The 18,982-nt window shown below is 37.7% G+C and overlaps 1 protein-coding gene and 1 long non-coding RNA gene across 3 annotated transcripts; both read right to left on the bottom strand.

Moving 5' to 3' along the window:
• Positions 1-2,684: 2,684 nt before the first annotated feature.
• LOC125475803 lies at positions 2,685-5,123 on the bottom strand. Of its 2 annotated transcripts, XR_007257225.1 has the most exons (4): positions 4,906-5,123; positions 4,745-4,816; positions 3,123-4,127; positions 2,685-2,936 (listed from the first exon to the last, which is right to left on the bottom strand). It is a non-coding gene; the product is annotated as an uncharacterized LOC125475803 (long non-coding RNA). The 2 variants fall into 2 exon arrangements; XR_007257224.1 differs by having other exon boundaries at positions 2,685-4,127.
• A 1,353-nt stretch (positions 5,124-6,476) lies between these two features.
• Positions 6,477-9,156, bottom strand: LOC103935574 (serine decarboxylase). Its single transcript, XM_009345344.3, has 5 exons — positions 8,726-9,156; positions 8,394-8,625; positions 8,075-8,268; positions 7,827-7,963; positions 6,477-7,284 (listed from the first exon to the last, which is right to left on the bottom strand). Exons 1-5 carry the CDS (start codon positions 9,036-9,038, stop codon positions 6,721-6,723), a joined length of 1,440 nt encoding a protein of 479 aa, XP_009343619.2. The 5' UTR covers positions 9,039-9,156; the 3' UTR covers positions 6,477-6,720.
• Between the last annotated feature and the right edge of the window lie 9,826 nt (positions 9,157-18,982).

Genomic DNA, 18,982 nt, shown 5'->3' with positions numbered 1-18,982 from the left:
TAGGATGGTGATCATCACTATCACTTGAGTGAAGTCTGAAAACTTAGAGGGTAATTTGTTGTGCCACAAGAAGGATAATAATTGGCGTGTCTTGTCAATGAATGAAATTATTTGTGTTAGTTGATGACTAAAGAATCATTTGAGTCATTATAATGTGTATTAAGTCCATTATATAAAGAAATATCACATGCAAGTTAGGTGCGCATGACATGTTCAACCCTTCTTCCATTGGATAGGTCCTATTTTATATTTCATTGACATAAATCCAATTATATAATTAAGTATGTTGTATTATGTACACATACTACTGGACAAGAAAACAATTATTATAACAAAAATCAAAGATAGAATAGTGTGTTATATCATATATATAGTAGTAGCTTATGTTCCTTTCTAACTGAGTTCTAGGTTTGACTTCTCCTTTTAAAATATTGTTTGTACAAAGTAAAATAAAGTAAGAAGTCATTGGTAAATTATCCTAGTGATTAGGGCATTTCTACTCAACTTACTGTATTTTAAGTCTAAACCCGCTATCATATCTTTAATGTAGATAGAATCTCGCTTGTACTAAAAAAAATATTGCACAATATATAGACACATTGAGTGGCAAATTTATGATTTGAACTTTGAGGGGTTTAATATTAAAGGTCCATGATTTTTAAATAGAAACATACAAAGTTCAGGTTTTATCCATGGAGGTAGTTCAACGAACACTTGGTAAGCTTATTGTCGTTTGCCGAATCATGATGTGCATATGTTAACGTTGGCTAAAGCAATATGATGAGTGCTATCAAGAGCATTTATTAAGTGTTGTCGAAGAAACTTGTCGAATGCATCCGAAATATGTCTACTAGGCATTACATTAAACAGTTGATGGGTACAAAAGAAATCTGTACCAAATATTCAAAGAATCACTGAAGACTTTCACATGTTTGTTTCTTGATTTCCGAGTAGTCTTGGAACTACCTTGATCCCAATACAAATCCGCCCTTGGACACAGTAAAACTTCTATAAATGAATACTCTAGAGACTAAGAAAAATATCATTTTAGAGAGATTATTACATCGATGAATGAATACTTTATTTGTTTATCGATATATGAATTCTTAATTTAAAAAGAATTTATTGTTTTGTTTATTTCTTATAATTATGGTTTGATATTAATTATTGTACATGTGCGATTATATAGATTTCTATTAGATTGTATTTAGGATATTAGAAGATTTAATCATTCAAGTTTACTATAAATAAAGGCACTAGCCATGAGGAATAATACATAAAATTCCTTAAGCTCTCCTCTATCCCTCTCTGCCGCTCTCTTTCTTAATAAAATAGGTCACACCACTCTTTCTCCCTTCAGTAAAATAGGTCGCACCACGTTATTAACACGCTCATGACACATGCTAAGGAACTTAAGGTTATTTTGCTACAAACCCATTCACAAGACTCACCATCCGCAATCCAAGTTCTTCTACAACTCAATCTAAATGTCGATATTTTTTTTTCAATCCAGTTGCATGAAACATTCACAATTGAGTATGAACCCTAATTTTCGTTTACAAAATTATATATCTTCTAAATTATTATTCGCATTTGTATTATTATATTGCTGTAATAATTGTGGTGAACTGAATCTGTGTGAATAAGCAAAGAAAAAAGAAGAAAATGAATTATATAAAACCATAGTCGCATGTTTAGCGACCTGCAGACGCCCCGAGCCACGGCCTGAAGCCATGTGAGCGACCAAGCCGAACATATGTCCAAACCCAGCAGAGATCAACAGAACATCATTTTGATGTCGTCCCTTCTTCGTCGATCTCTTCGTCTACTTCGATCTGCGACTACCTGAAGTCGTCCAAGGACGCATTGTAGCCACCTCGACGATTTGCAGGTCGTCCCCAATGACAACTATGTCGTATTTGAAGATGAAACCCGATATTATAGTCGAAATCTTGATGAGTTTTGTGAGATTCTAGTGAAATCTCGTTGATTTTGAATCCCTCTATCGCAACCCATGCATTGAATGAGATGCACGGGATCTCAAGATACCTTAGATGATTCGAGATCCTCTCTTTAAGCTCTAAGAGACGTATTTCTAGCATTCAGTGAGAGTCCTTGTGAAAACGGAACGTATTAAAAGTTGAGAGAATCCTAATAGGAAATCTAGAAGAAGATCCTTTTATATTAGGTTAGTGATTACTTGGATGCATATACCAATTCCCATGACAATAGGAGTTCTCAAGATTCTCTATTAATTAGAATATGGTTATAGAAACGTTTTTTGAGGGGCAAGTAGGTCATTCTCGATACGAGCGGACCTTATCTATTGTTTCGGTGCTTATTAGATTGACTTGTTTCGATAATACATTTAGTAACCAGACCATGTAGGTTATTAGAAAAGTATTGATCTAATCGTGTAAGGCTGATGGTCTAGAATTTGATCTAAGTTATCCTTTCTAAAGCTCTGTTAATCCCTCTAAGGTCGGTCTTCGTAGCTTCCCCCTCGTCAGATTATCTGAAAATCATGTTCCCACACAATTTACTAATTACAACCTCACATAAGCATATAAATCTTCTAATTGTGAATAGTCATTACTACTTATAATAATATCTTTAGACTTATAATATGCTTTTGGTAAGAGCATCCACAAAGAGGGTTCTATCCTCCTTGAGGCTATTATATTTGAAGCCCTAATAAGAAATTTCATCTCCAATTATCTGTAAAATGGAGCTACATCCACCACATGGGCTAGCAACTTCCTTTCTTGGGTAGCAAAAGTTAGGGCAATAATAAAATTTACTGTGTAATCATATTATTACATAAATAAATAAAGAGAATTGTTATTGGCACTCCAAACTTTTTATAACTAAAAAGAAAAATACACTTGTTGACACGCTTCAATCTCGATATCCCCAAATACCAGGATAGGCACGTGCTAGTCGATACCCGAGGGTGACGAAGCCATTTTAAACATGCATATAATAAGATAGGTAATTAGAAAGAAATATGTCAATGCGAAAATATGTTCAGAGCATACAACTAATCAAGGAATATATGAAATAATTACAATAAAACATATGAATAAAGGAGTGGGTCCTACGCAGAAAAGACTCGTAGATACCTACATAAAGATGCCCTGACATCGAAATTGAATGTCTCGATTTTAACTCCTGAAAGGGGCGCAAAACAAAAAAGTGAGTGGACCAAAGTTTATAATAATAATAATAATACTAATAATAAGAAAACCGTTTTATTTAAGAACATACTAACCCTCTGTTTTGAAAACATATAATACTACATATAGTAAGTTTTTTGAAAACTCTACGATGCCATGAAATCATTCGTAAAAACAAGTATAAGTAAAACAATGCTTAAATGGTGTTATCGTCGCCCAAAGGCAAATCCATAAATCTCATCACTACTGTACTCTCGAGGGGTATTATAGTCGCCCGAAGGTAGTACTTGTCCATCACCTGAAGTGAAGTTGTACGACACTGGTTCACGCTAGTGAAGAAACATTGGTAGGCCCCATCACTTGGATGTGAAGCTGTACAACTCTGGGTTACGCTAGAGAAGAAACATATTTATGTGTAGCATAACACAATGACACTAGTCGTGGCTAGTGAAGCTGTCCAACACTGGTTTGTCAGTGAAGCTGGGGGTATAACATAACTATCATCAACTGTGTCATATGGCCATAGACTACATACCTGTGTTGTGTGTATGTGTCATATGATAACCCACTAGATAATCACTGAAAACATATCTCAAAAACTCATGCCAAAACACCAAAGCTCAAAAGCTAAAAACCTCATCAAATAAATCCATGCTAATTCATATTCGTAAATCCACCGAATTTTACATATGAATCCAATAATTCATAACCTTTAGTAGAATGTAAATTCAATAAATCATAAATATTTCATAAAGTAATTTAAATAAATCATAAATTCTCTGCAAACCAAAAATATGGAAATTCGTAAAACATACTTTAAAATATGCTCAAATTATGAAATATGATATGCATGCAATCCTAAGATTTATAAAATATTCATTTGAGAAGGGATCCACTCACAGTTATTCCACTATCGAGAAGTCGCTCGAATGAGAGAGGACACCGATGCACCTAACCATAATTAGAGACCAATTAATCAAACTCTAGCAGAATGATAGAATTTAGAAAAACGGACAGCAGATTTGGATTCGGCACATCGAAAAACCTAAGGAGGGACATCAAGTTCCTCCATGCGCGCCATAGGGTGGCGACTCGAAAGGCCACCCGTGGGTCACTAGAAGTTGGTTGGAAAAATCGTCGATGCCATCGTGAACATCGGCGGAGGCGCGTGTGCTCCATTTGCTAGCCAGGGCAACGGCCATGAACGGCCCACGCCCTGACCATGGAACTGGGTATCAGACTTGGGTCGAGTCAGATTTGGGTCGAATCTGGGTTATGGGTCTGATGGGTTGGACCAGGTTGGGGTTATTGAGCCAAGGCTTTGGGCCAGGTTAATATGTTGGATTTTGGGTTGGATAACAGATTAGACTTGGGCCGAGATTTGAGTTACGGGTCAGATCGCCCCAATTGGGCTCACAGGTCACCGGACCTAACGAAAGAGAAAACTGGAATTTAAAGATTTTGGCCAAGAAACTTCCCCGGCTTCGTTTTGGGGTCAAATCTCCACCATTTCCAGTGATTAAAAATAAAACAAAGTGAAGCTAAGGAAGAGGAGAACAAGTATTTACCAACTTGAGGGCTGACCGTGGTCGGAACTGGCCAGAAATTGGCTTGTAAGCCGTCGAGTTTCGCTAGAAAAACTGAGGATAGAAAAGCATCCACGGACAAGGTTAAAACCTTCGATTTTAAACTCAAAATCACCCAAACAACCTAAACACATCGAACTCACCTCGGTTTCGTCGGATTCCAAGTTGAGTTGCTTAAGAAATGCTTATTCCGCCATGCATGCATGCCGACTACAATGTTGATAGGGACGAGAGGGAGGATATGGAGTGATGCTCTGGGGTGAAGTTGGCCTCTTGAGGCTTGATGGTCTCGGATTGGTTTGAGAGAAGAGAATGAGTGAGCTGAGAGGGAAGTGTCGAGCTAGGTGTGTGTGTGTGTGATGGAGAGAGAGAGGGAGAGAGAGAGAGAGAGAGGAGTGTTCTAGAGAGATGTCACGGGAGTGGAAAAAAAAAAGAACTATGGGCCCGGTTGAGGTGGGTCCCACACGTCAAAGCATGAACATCAACGAAAAAGAATCAACCGTTTCGTCAATAGAGGGTAATTTCATAAATTTACACAGTAATTTTTAATACAGGTTGTTGCACTTGTGAGGAGTGTAAAATGAGACTTGTTAAATATTTGGATGAACACTCATTATATACTTGTTAGCCATGTTTTCAGTATGTTTTAATATGTCATTTTATTTGACATTCATGTTCCTAATACAATTATGTACTTTTTTTAAGTATAAGTATGTATTTATTTATGTTATTTAATATATTTAATTCAAATTAAAAAAAAACTGCATGGGCCCGTCTCGAGGTCTAGACGTTAGGACCCTGCCTGATGCCCTATTAGTGCTTTTTAGAACCTTAGTTCCTCCATTTCAAATCTTTTCCTTTTGGGTATGGTTTAAATGTAAAGACTAAAAAGAAAAAGCATGTAATGCATAACACGAATTGCGTGTGTTATATTATGTTAGAATGTGAGCATATAATCCACGTAAACAATACATTAGGCGCCATTGGGCGCAACACTTGGACAATCTGATATTATATAAAAATAGTAAATTAACCAGCTTCCGAAAACCTTACAAGATGTACAATATGTGATTTATTCTAAGTAATATTACCATTAATTATTCCATTCCAGTGCCGATTCAGTGCATGCTTACCTACAATGCATGAATTTGTATGGAATGAATATCATTTTCATTCATATTATTTCGCACATTTACTAAGAATCAATTAATGAACAAGTAAGCGGGGCTTGAATTGATTTTGGGTATGAAATACCTGATTGGGATAACCAAAGGGCGGGATTGTTAACCCATACCCATTCATTCGAATCCTTTTAATTAAACACAAATAATATGGTTTGCAACTAAATCTGCAAAAGCCAGAGACCAAGCCATTCTTTCTAGAATACTGGTTCATGCGGTATCCTGCTAACAAACTTCACAATAAAATTGTAATGGCAAACATTTAAATGGGCTTTTTAGCCAAAATGGTCCTGAGATTTTTCATAACTCATCACTTTGTTTCCTGATATTTGAAATCAATAAAAATGACCTTTGAGTTTGTTCACCATCAATCATTTTGGCATGTCACCCAATTAGCCCCAACAACCAGAGAAAGAACTGTAAACGCAAATGCCGATGAGACCTAAGTATTTGGTTTCTTACCTTAAGATTTGATGCTGTAAGATAATCCACCAAACAAAAGTAACAAGGGAATGTAAAGGAAATGAAACCAGTTGGAGCCACCGTGAAGTTCTTTAACGGCCTTAAAAAAGTGGACATTTTCACAACAAAAGCAAAGTCCTGATACAGGAATTTTCATTTTCAAAAGCGTTCTAAGGCAAGAACATAAATCCGACGAATCGATTAGCATTCTACGAGCCAAAGGGCGAAAACCCTTCGGAACAAAGCACTAGAATCTACGAGATCCAGAAGTTAAATCACAACAGCAATACAACAGCTCAGTGCGAAAACTTAAAATCACTTGTGCTGCCCGCAGGAACAATTCTCAGTTCCTACATCAGCAGCAATACATGGAGGCTGAACTTTCTCGTCGTACCAAGTTGAGCGTTTTTCAACTAGTTCACTCAAGAAATCGTCCAACTTTTCGATGTTGACACTCGGCATCACCACAACATGCGCAATATTTCCTTGGCAAGCCAACTGCCACCTACGAACAAACTCTTCATCCTTAGGCCGCTCAAACACCACTGTGCTACTTAGCTCATTCAGCATGGCACTGATTCCAGCATCACGAAGGCGGCCCTTCAGGTAGTGAGCATTTCTAAGACACTTCTGGACTTCTTTTTGGAACCCCGAGTAACCTTTTTTGTTGAGCGTGTACCATAAGAAAATTGGAGCATGACCGTTCCGGCTTCCCATGATTGTGGCATCCCTCGAAGCTAGGTATTCTACATTCCTTGAAAGGGCATTAATGTGCTCCAGCCTTGTTATCTGAACACCACAAGGCATTGGACATCCAACAAACTTGTGACCAGAAACACTGACACTCCCAATGGGCTTCTTGAACGAAACTTTTGGTGCCTGTTCATCACCAAGCATAGTGATAAAAGGGAAAGCATTGATCCAAAACAGAAATGTGCATATCAAAATGAGGACGCAAAACCAAATATTACTACAGCTATTTCAGACTAGCTTTTTAAATACGAGCGGACTCTAATTCATCGTGCACTAACCAAGTTGGTAACAAACTTATCAAAGCAATTCATCTTCGAAGTCACAAGATGATTCACTAAAAGTAGACTATGCTCATTAATTAATCCTATCCAATCAAAGATATCACTCGTATCAGTGTTGCTCAACTAGCCTAAATATGAAAAAGATTATAAACAGTCAAGAGCCAAATCAAGGCTCTCATTCTCGAATCTTGAAAGAAGATCAATCATATGAGCAGGCTTTCATGAGCTTAAAACATTAGCAACAACACCATCCCCAACAAAATTGTAACGAGAAAACTCGGTACGAAACGCAAAAACAGTTTGGTACCAAAGCAATTAAAGGGAATAAGCATAAGAGACATGTTCCTATCCACAACAAGAAGAATTGAAATAAGTTGACAGACATACACGTTTGACAAAAGGCATCATAAGTCCAAATAATGCTCCATCGCAGTGAATATAGAAACGATCTTGCTTGTATCCACATTCTTCAAGGGTCCGTATGATGAGATCCAGGTCGTCAACAGCTCCTTTGACAGTTGTTCCTGCAATTCAAGCAATTCAGTAAACCAACCAACCAATCCGAGTACGGAAGCGCACATAATATACGGTTGAGTTCAATTTGTGTCAATGTGTGTCTCAACTCTTACACATACCAATATTAACGTTGATGATGGCGGGTTTATCCTGGTGAGCAAGAAGTTTAGTTTTAAAATCCGCACAATCAATCTCACCAGAGATCAGACAATCAATCTTTTCGCATTCCATTCTATACATTCTGGCAGCTTTAAATATCGAATAATGCGATTCTCGAGAAGCATACAGAATCCCATCTGGAAATACTTCTCTCCTGCAAGAATTCAATTGCATTATACATCACATCCAATTGCTTTAGCTCCGTCATTACTCATTAGCATATGTGCTGATAAATTAAGAGCAGATTCACACAAACAATTAATCAAACACTTAACATACCCAACTAAGACTCCGTGAAGATTGCCTTCCGTGCCGCAATTGGTGATGTACCCCCAATACTCATTCTTCTCAATCTCCCACAACCGAGCAAACCAATCGAGAACACCGACCTCGAACTGCCTTGAATGGACACCGTAGTTGCTCTCGATAAACGGATCGCCCAAATTGTTGATGGAGAAATGCTGAAGCTGCGTCAGAGCACCATAGTCGAAGTCCAAATTGTACGGATAACCTGCATTTCCAATTCCAATCAAAACCCACAATTCAGATTCAATATTTTTGCTTCGATTCCAAATTTCAATCGAAAAAACGCACAAAAAAAAAAAGCTTACCCAGATGGTGCTTGGTCCTCTCGATAAGGGTTTTGCGGTAGCGCGCGAGGACACTGGCCATGTACGCCTCCTTATCGCCGGTGAAATCGTCATTGGATTCGGGCTCCGTCACGGCGAGGCACGTGGTGTGCACGTTCCGGCCGAGAACCATCTGTTTCTCCCGGCTACCTTTGTGGTCTTCGGCCAATTTTCCGAGGAGATCGCAGTCGTCGGTGCTGGTTACAACCGGAGGCAAAGGCTCCGCAACCACAGCCGTGGGATCGAAATCATCGGATAGCATCTCCACCGCCACAGCTCCGTTCTCGTGATCCATGGATTTTGTAATGTTGAAAGATCGAACGGTCGAGAGTTGGCCGAGCTGCAACACAAAGCAGGAGGCGGAAGGAGAGTTCAGAGAAAGAGAGGAGAAAGCGTTGGTTTCTATTTATAGTATTATTTTTCTGAATTTCTGGCGGTTCTGGTTTTGCAATAAATATCGACGACATTTAGAGAATTTTGTCCTCTGAATTTTTGCCACGTATGAAATAATCAGTATGCCTACTTTTATGTTTGCTTACTTATTAAGTTTCAGACCAAAAAGAACAAAAATAGCGTGTGGAATACATCGTAAATCGGTCGATAGATATGCACGTGATGATGCTCTGATCAAATTTCACATGATAGTATCATGTATGTGAATCCAAAAAAACCTCCCAAACAAATGTTTATTAGGCCATCTCCAACCGATGGTTGGTCAAAAGACTTGTTTTAACTCTCTGGTCTTCCAAGATTCTTCAAGATATTAGTATTTTAATGAACAGTACATGACCATACTTGCTTCTGTCTCCAACCGAGGGCCTAAGGGTCAAAGGACTCGTTTTAGCCCTATCACAAAAAACCACCTCCAACTGAGGATCATATGACCAAACATAATTTATTATTTAAAAACTACAACTTAAAGGTTGTTTAAGTTTCATGTTGTTAAATGTTTTTTTTAACAAATATGAAAAACTAGAAATGTTTTTAATAATTTGTTAAAAACTACAAATTTTGTAAAATAAAAGTTACAGGGAAAAAATAGAATTTAAAAAAAATGAAAAATAGAAGTTATAGGAAAATTTTCGTAAAAAAAAATAATAATCAAACTGTAAAAAAAAAAATTCAAATCAATCCTAACGGTTAAAATTGACAGGAATACATTTATACTAAATAATATGAATGTATTCCTGTCGGTTAAAACCGACAGGATTGATTTGAATTATGGCCAGCCTCGGGCTGGCTAGCTGGCTGCATGCAGCCGGCCCTCCAGCCCTCTCCGATTTAATGGGGCATTCTCATCTTCCACAGCCCTCTGGCCTAGCTCTCGGTTGGAGACGGTTTTCGGGCTATTTTCAGCCCTTTAGACCCTTCAGTTGAAGATGGCCTTAGGTTTCCCCTAGAGATGATTTAATCATCAAATTTTGTTTAGGCGCATGCTGATTTTTTTTTTCAAATTTGTAAAGAACTGTCATTTTTTCTCTATAAATTTTAATTTAAATCATTATTTTTTTAGTTTCTTTAATTTTTATAATTGGTTAATGTCTTTTTTAAATTTTAATTTTATAACTGAAAAAAATTATTTTATTCTTAATGTAAACAATATATTGTTCCTTCTTCTTCTTCTCTTCAGCTAGTTCACTTTGGACACATTTTTTTGTGTGAATTTTTGGGTTTATGAGTGCTGTTGATCCTAAAAATTACAAAGCCTACGTGATGTGCAGGCCATGTAACTAATAAGCCAACTACGTCGTTCGGTTGAATGCAGGACGTGCCAACTCGTCGGCCGAGGAGTAAAATTTGTTGATGTTGCATTGAGTGCGTTGCTGACTTCTTTATCTTGTGACTGCGGTCGAGGAAGGAACAAATATCGACCTTTGGATTCTCAAGCCTGAAGACAAAGCTGCTAGTTCTGTGAAGTTCACAAATCGTCGGCGCCGGATTCGGTTACAATGATTATATTCGTGAAAGTATAAGCACGTCGAATCGACACCAGACTGTACGGACACAAGTATTCAAAGGTGATGTATGTCTTGACGGTGAATGTGGTTTGCCCGTCAGAATGCCGAACTCTGAAACTCACTTATGAGTATCCAATCATAAAGTCACTCGCCGTTTAATGCGCTGAATGTCGTAACTCGTAACACCTTACTTCGCCGAGAAGGCTAATAAGATAACCTCTACCAATAAGGATTCGGAAACCCCTCTCGACCGAGACTTGGATAGGTAACCAGTCGGTCTCGACGTAGTGCTGTTTATCCAAACTGAAGGTGCTCCTCAGTCGGCTGATTCTACGGCAACAGTGTTGTTTATCCAAATTGAAGGTGTTCGCCGGTTGCCTTCGCAGTGCTGTTTATCCAAACTGAAGATGTGTCGGCGGGAAAAAGAAAATAAAAAAAAAATCTAAAGAGGTTTGAGAGGTTTTGCACAGGATAATTGTGTGTTGGATTGGAGGTCCTTTTTGTCGTTGCCACTGCTTCTATTTATATATTTTGTAATGCTCAGCCACTCAAATAAAGTATTCCAGTTCCATTCTAACTCTCAGCGTCAGGATATTGTGATAAAGAACCTTTTTGATAATATCCCTCAAAGTCAAGATTTCTCGGGTCAATGTCGTGTGCTGCTTTCATCTTTGCATAACACCAATTTAATCCAAAGATTGGTTATAATATTTAAATGTCGTGGATCTCTATCATCCAAATTCCATGTACCAATGACATTCCAATTTACATCATTATCTTGACTTCAACATTATCCCAAAACCATGCATCTTGACTATCCAAACCTCATCTTAATGCACCATCACCATGTTGCTCAATCGGATAATAGGAGTCCCAAGTCCAATTGAATTGTACTGCTTGCTCGAAAACTTACTTTGCATCTTATTATTCCGTATAAGAAAATATCAAGATAATTTGTTAAACGATAATGATTATGATAAAAATCATAATATTATCTTTCAATAATAACAAAATTATCTTCACTTTTCATCTGACGGTTGAGAGCTATGCTCACTCAATGGTCTTAATTGCACAGACCAATGGTGTAAATTTGGGTCCAAACAAGTGCATAGGCTAATTATAAAAGTTTGGTGGGATAATCGTTTAAAATTAAAATTCAAGAAAAAATTAGTTAATTATAAAAGTTCAAGAAGATAATTGACTTAAAATTAAAGTTTAGGTAAGAAATTAGCATCCGCTTACAAATTAGTAGGAAATCAGCTAATATTTTTTTTATATTGTTAATTAACAATTTAGAAATTGAGAATGATGAAGATTGGTTAAAATCCTCTTTGAATGTTAATTGTCCAGATCCTGCGAATCAATCAGCAAGCAGCAACCCCGCTGCAAACGGGGTCGTCTACTTCGTTCTCCCCCTTCCCAGCGGTCGCAGATCCATCCACTTGAGCGAATTTGGAATTGGGCATCGACTTGGCTCGATGGATCTTAATGCAGTACCGTTTATGAAGGAGCAGCCGGGCATCGACTTGCCTCGATGGGCACAGATTAGACGACGACCTTCGCCAGAGAAGTAGCCGGGCATCACCGAGAGACATCGTCGACCACGTTTTGCAATATGGCCTCGAGGTTTACGGGCGAAAGGCTGCTGCTTCTTGTTGATTCCTGGCCACATGATCTTCTTGTGGACGGTCATAATTGGTTGATTTGCAGGATCCGAAAAGTTGAGATGAGGAGAGGATCTTAACTTTGCTATGATCAATCATATCTAGAAGTCGGTCCACCGACCACGTTCATAAAAAAACGACGGCGTACTTACGGGAATCATATAGATAGGAATGGCCCATTGTGGCAAAATGAATATTCAGCAAAAAGACAATGAATATTCAGCAAAACGATTGAATCACGTGAAACCACTTTTGAATGGATCCAGATCCTCTCCGAATCTAAGGATTTTGAGTTTAGGAATTAATTGATCCGATCCGTTGAAATTTGATTCAACCGTTATAATTATTATAATTTTTAGTGAAATCTCTTATTTGTAGCATTTGGATCAAATTTTAACCAGCATGATCAATTAATTCCTAAGCTCAGAATCCTTAGATCCAGAGAGGATCTGAATCCCTTTCAAATCTAGCTCTTTGTCGTAACAACTCTTGACTCCTCTCTTTTCATTTTTCTTTTTTAATATTTATTTATTGTAGATGTTACGAGTACCCAAGAGTCGAGAGTTGGAGATTTTTATGTGTACGTGTGTGCGCAATTGCTTGTGGCCACGTTATCTGCGAGGACCGTTGAATCCGAAATGAACGAGTGAAGGTCATGTGGGCCTGGGGGGGAGGGGGGGGGGGCGCGGGGCTCACCTCCACCACCATTCAGATAACAAACAAAAATGCATGGCCTACTTGGGGGGGGGGGGGGCCCGGGGCTCACCTCCACCACCATTCAGATAACAAACAAAAATGCATGGCCTACTAACTTGGCTTATGTCTAGCATTAGCCTATGGTAAATATTAACTTCAAATTTGATAAATCAGCTTAATATTTGCCACGGTCAACACCATGAAATGCTATTCAAAGTTTGTTTAAATAGTCTTTAGCAAACCCTAGATGAGAAGTTTGATGGAAATACTAGAATAAAATGAGTGCAAGTGTATGGAAAATTGTGTGTTGGAGAATAGGATCCTAATATCACCGAGATATTTGTAATAAGATCTAACACCGAGTAATATGTGGTTTTTTTTTTTTTTTTCGTTGAAGCAAGCTATTTTTTCGACACTTCCTGAGCTCGCTTTTACTAGGCTCAAATTTGTCTCTTTAAGTTGGGCTTTCGAAAAGTTGTGTTAGCTCCGTATAATCACTTGACCAATTTTCAATGTGGGAGTTTGTTCCTCTTGTGATCTTGTGTGGAGCTACTCGTGAGGGGATGTGTTGAAAAATAGGATCCCACATAAGTCATAAAACAAATAATATATTTGAGTTTTCATCCATAATATCACCAATTTACTAGGCTCAAATCAGTTGCAAGATAGGCTATAAGGTGATATCCCCATGCATTGAGGCTCTTCTGTTTTTTCAAAAAACCCACCATGTGATGGCCTAGTGAAGAGAATTGTTGTGAGGTCCGAGAATCTTTGATAGTTCCGCTTCGTGTACTGTTGCTGGAGCACAATGCTTGAGGTGTTAAGGGCGCACTTCTTCAATAGGTCGGAATCATTGAGTTGGATATTATTGTGTGTATGCAATTGCTTGTGGCCACGTTATTTGCGAGGACACAATTCGAAAATGAATCATTGAAGGTCATGTGGGTGCCTGAGAAAAAAAGGGCCCCCGCGGGGGGGGGGGGGGGGTAGGTCGGAATCATTGAGTTGGATATTATTGTGTGTATGCAATTGCTTGTGGCCACGTTATTTGCAAGGACACAATTCAAAAATGAATCATTGAAGGTCATGTGGGTGCCTGAGAAAAAAAGGGCCCCCGCGGGGGGGGGGGGGGGTGTTGGGTGGGGTGGGGTGGGGTGGGATGGGGTGGGGTGTGGGATCGGGGGGTGGGGGGCTCAGCTCCACCACCATTTAGATAACAAACAAAATGCATCGGCCTACTAACTTAGGTCCCATCTACCGTTGGCAAATATTAGCTCCAAATTTTGACAAAATAGTCTCTAATTTGAGAATTTTTGGCAAAGGACATATTTTAGGAGTTCAAATCAGCCGCAAAAAAAAGGCTAAAAAGTGACATCCCGAAGCATTTGGGCTCCTTCCTTTTCGTGAAGTCCACCATGTAATGGTATGGTGAAGAGTTGATGTAGGGTAGCGCGGACTATGGCTTCCCGTCCACCTACGCCAATTAATCCCCAAGATAATGTTGTCCTTTGGCCCTTAAGGGCTGAGATGGGTTATGACATGATGTAGTTAGCTAGTCATTACCTATGCAAAAAATGTTGTTAATGACACTCTAAAATTCTCATTGTGTACTCATTATAAGTGTAATTTTCTTTCTAATAATGTGCCGAATATCTGAATTATGTTATGATAAATCAAATTATGCTTGAAATCAGAGTTATCTACCAGTTTTAAGAACATAATTAAGAAATTTTTTTTTAACATGATTTTGAATTAAACAAGTCATGCATAGCCACCTTTATATAGTGAAGTGGCTATCATGGCAAAAAAATCATATCTGTTGTAGAATAAAATAATTTGAGAGAGATTCAGAGAATTCTTATTAGAGAATTTCGTAGTGTTATAATATGAGATGTAACCATCTTTATAAGGTGGTGTGACTATTTTGGAAAACTACACAAATGCCCTTAATTTCAATATGGAGAAATCAATTGAGGAATCAATGGCCTAACAGTTACATCAATTAGTGGACTGACATAAATGTCATGCAACACTCTCCTTTGGACATTCATGGATTACTCAGTTGGGCAATCACGGGAACTCCATGTCAATGCCTCTTCTTCGTCTCTTCCAAACTTAAATGTAAGCTCTTCATGAGGACGACCAGAAAAAAAAACCAAGCAAAGAAAAAAATCAATAGTCGGCGTGGGAGAAACTTAAATGTATCCACCGCAGATCTGTTCTCGCGATCCATAAAATTTGTAATGTTGAAAGATCAAACGGTTGAGAGTTAGTCGAGTTGCAACACAGAAGAGGACGGAAGGAGAGTTTAGAGAAAGAGAGGGGAAGGTGTTGGTTTCTGGAGTAAGATTCTCTCCCCTTCTAATCTCCCTTCCCTTCCATCCTCTCCTATTTGAATGGTTACGATTAAACCATGTCAACATTTTGTGTTAATTTTTTAATAGTCAGAAGAAGACAAAAATCAATTTGTGAGAGGAGGGGAAGGAAAATGATGGAAACAGGATGAGAGAGAATCCTACTCCTTGATTTTTATTTATAGTAATATTTTTTCTGAATTTCTAATTGGCAGTTGTGGCTTGCAATAAATATCGACGAGTTTTACAGAATTTTGTCCTCTAAATTTTATGAAATAATCGAGTTTTACAGAATTTTGTCCTCTAAATTTTATGAAATAATTAGTCTGCGTACTATTATTTTTGCTTGCTTATTAAGTTTTAGACCAAAAAAATTACAAAAAAAAAAAAATTGCGTGTGGAATACATCCGGATGATATACATGTGATGATGCTCAGATCAAATTTCACGTGATAGTATCAAGCATGTGGACCCAAAAAAACCCCAAACAAATGTTTATTAGTTTATTAGGTTTCGCCTGGAGATGATTTAATCATGAAATTTTGTTTAGGGGTAAGTCGAATTTTTTGTTTAAATTTGTAAGGAACTGTCATTTTTTTTTTATAAATTTTAATTTTAATAATTATTTTTTTAGTTTCTTTAACTTTTATAATTGGTTAATGTCTTTTTTTTTTAAATTTTAATTTTATAACTGAAAAAAAAAGTAATTTTATTCTTAATGTAAACAATATATTGTTCCTTCTTCTTCTTCTCTTCTGGTAGTTCACTTTCGACATATTTTTTGTGTGATTTTTAGGGTTTAGGAGTACATAGGTCAATTATAAAAGTTTAGTGGAATAATCAGTTAAAATTAAAATTAAGAAAAAAATTAGTTAATTATAAAAATGCAAGAGGATAATTGATTAAAATTAAAGTTCAGGAAATTTGACATCCGCTTACAAATTGGTAGGAAATCAGCTAATACCTCAAATCTTTTTATACTGTTAATTAACAATTTAGAAATTGAGAATGATGAAGATTGGTTAAAATCCTCTTTGAATCCAGATCCTGCGAATCAATCAGCAAGTAGCAGCCCCGCCGTAAACGGGGTAGTCCACTTCGTTCTCCCCCTTCCCAGCTATCGCAGATCCATCCACTTGACGTGAATCTCTGGACTTGGGCATCGACTTGGCTTGATGGATCTCAATGCAGTACCGTTTATGGAGAAGCAGCCGCACATCAACTTGCCTCAATGGGCATCGATTAGACGACGACCTTCGCCAGAGAAGTAGCCGGGCATCACCGAGAGACATCGTCGACCACTTCTTGCAATGTGGGCGAAGGGCCGCCGCTTCTTGTTGATTCCTGACCGCATGATCTTCTTGTGGACGGTCATAATTGGTTGACTTGCAGGATCCGAAAAGATGAGATGAGGAGAGGATCTTAACCCGATAAAGATATTCATTTGCTATGATCAATCATATCTATAAGTCGGTCCACCAACCACGTTAATTAAAAAAACGACGACGTACTTGCGGGAATCATTTGGATGGGAATGCCGGAATGGGCCCATCGTAGGAAAATGAATATTCAGCAAAAAGATTGAATCACGTGGAACCACTTTTGAATCTACCTCTTTGTCGTTTACACGATGGAGGATGACTCCTATACACACACACACACATATATATATATATTTTTTTTTTAATACATTATTTATTGTAGCTGTTAATGGTGCGTTTGTTGTAGCGCACTATCTCGGACTAGATTAGTTTTAGGAATTAAATTGGATTCATTTAGACTAAACTAAGCTGGACTAAATTAGTGATACTTTGATGCAGTGTAGAACTAAGAGGACAGAATAATGAAAAAAATATTATCTGAATTTGGGTCTAAAAAACATATCCAAATAATAAATTGGATACAAAAAAGAAGCAAACTGGATGATGTGAACAAATGTCGAGCTAACAGTAATCGTAAACGAAATTGCAGAAATTAGAAACCGAAATATACCCATTTTGCAAAAAAATTGTAGAAATTGCCAAACGCCCACAACACAATAGCAGCAATTTACACAAATCATAACACCAAATTCACAGATAAATTGGGTTTTTTTTTAAAAAAAAAAACTGATTTCCAAGACTACAACACAAATTCCAATCACCATTAGCAGAAATTGCAAATCTTGTGAGGGTTGGAGCAAGTACCAAAGAGCAAAACCGAAATCAAGCGGCAAGAGAATAAAAAATTGGGGAATTTCACATCTGTGAAATACAAAATCTATGATTTCGTAAACATCAACAATTATCTGCGAGATTGCGACTTGAGTTTCAGTGGTCGATGGGATGGTCTGGCGAGGTCCTCGAACAAGATGAGCATGTGAGAAGAGTTGATCAGTCGACATGGCGGGGAGTGGCTGAGGCCGAAGGGGTCAAGCAAATGAGGATGTGAGAAAAGAGTTGATCAGACGACGATGCAGCAGAGAATGGTGGCTGACGTCGGAGGGGTCAAACAGATGTGGACACGATAGAGGAGTTGATCAGACGATGCCGAGAAAGAGAGGAGGCGAGCGCCTAAGGACGAGAGAGAGCACAGTCTTAGCAATCCTATACGTTTCGGGGGGACTCACTAAGGCCTGTAATCCGTGCAAGTGAAAGCTAATCTTATTAAACCTAATCCTTTCTGACAACAAACACAAGATTTCACTAAGTTTCATTGTAGTCTAATCTAGTGAAACTTAATGAAGGTAAACAAACACACCAGTATTCAAGAGTCGAGAGTTTGAGATTTGTGTGTGCGTGCGCGCGCAATTACTTGTGGCCACGTTATTTGCGAATGAGATCCTATTTGGATTTTTTTGGGTGACAATATCAGTAATTCTTTAATCGGATTCATTTATTGTATATTTTATGGTCAAAAATTATTTTAAAATTGTTATCTAAAATTGAACATAAATAGTACTAATAAAAACTGACTGCATAATTTACGATAAACGAATACGAAGAAATAATCATTTAGATCTTCACAAAAAAAAAATCCAAAGAGAATCCTCATTCGTTATTTGGGAGGACCGTTGAATCCGAAATGAATGAGTGAAGATCATGTGGGCATGGGGGCTCACCTCCACCACCATTCAAATAACAAACAAAATTCATGGCCTACTAACTTTTAGCTCATATCTAGCATTAGCCTTTGGAATAATATTAGCTCCAAAAATTGACAAATCAGCTAACATTTGCTAAATCAACACCATAAAATACAATTCAAAGTTGTTTAAATAGTCTTAGGCTAAGACTCTTAGCAAATCTTAGATGAGAAGTTTGTTGGAAATCCTTGAATAAAATGAGTGGAAATGTATGAAAAAAATGTGTTTTAGAGATAGAATTTTACATCTGTTGTATGAAAAAATTAATATTCAAATACTGTATGAGAGTTTTCACTCCGAATATCACCGAGGCATTTGTGATAAAATCAAACACCTAATTGTGGTTTTCTTTTTTGAACAAACTTAGTAATAGGTGGTTAAGTTGGGATAATATCGGTGATATTAGTGGTGGTCCTACATGGGCTATAAAGTTTATCATGGTA

This window comes from the organism of the source record quoted next, unplaced genomic scaffold (assembly GCF_019419815.1).
Source record: "Pyrus x bretschneideri cultivar Hongxiangsu unplaced genomic scaffold, Pyrus_bretschneideri_v1 Contig16, whole genome shotgun sequence".
Classification (NCBI taxonomy): Eukaryota; Viridiplantae; Streptophyta; class Magnoliopsida; order Rosales; family Rosaceae; genus Pyrus; species Pyrus x bretschneideri.
Note: the sequence above shows the minus strand (reverse complement) of the source record. Positions and strands in the feature narration are given on the sequence as shown.

What these genes read in the sequence shown, in the direction of transcription:
- LOC103935574 (XM_009345344.3), bottom strand. Translation starts at nt 9,038, where the DNA reads ATGGATCACGAGAACGGAGCTGTGGCGGTGGAGATGCTATCCGATGAT. An exon ending in CTTCACGGAGTCTTAGTTGG is followed by an intron (nt 8,269 to 8,393) that starts GTATGTTAAGTG and finishes GAATTCTTGCAG; the next exon opens with GAGAGAAGTATTTCCAGATG. An exon ending in TGATGCCTTTTGTCAAACGT is followed by an intron (nt 7,285 to 7,826) that starts GTATGTCTGTCA and finishes GGTGATGAACAG; the next exon opens with GCACCAAAAGTTTCGTTCAA.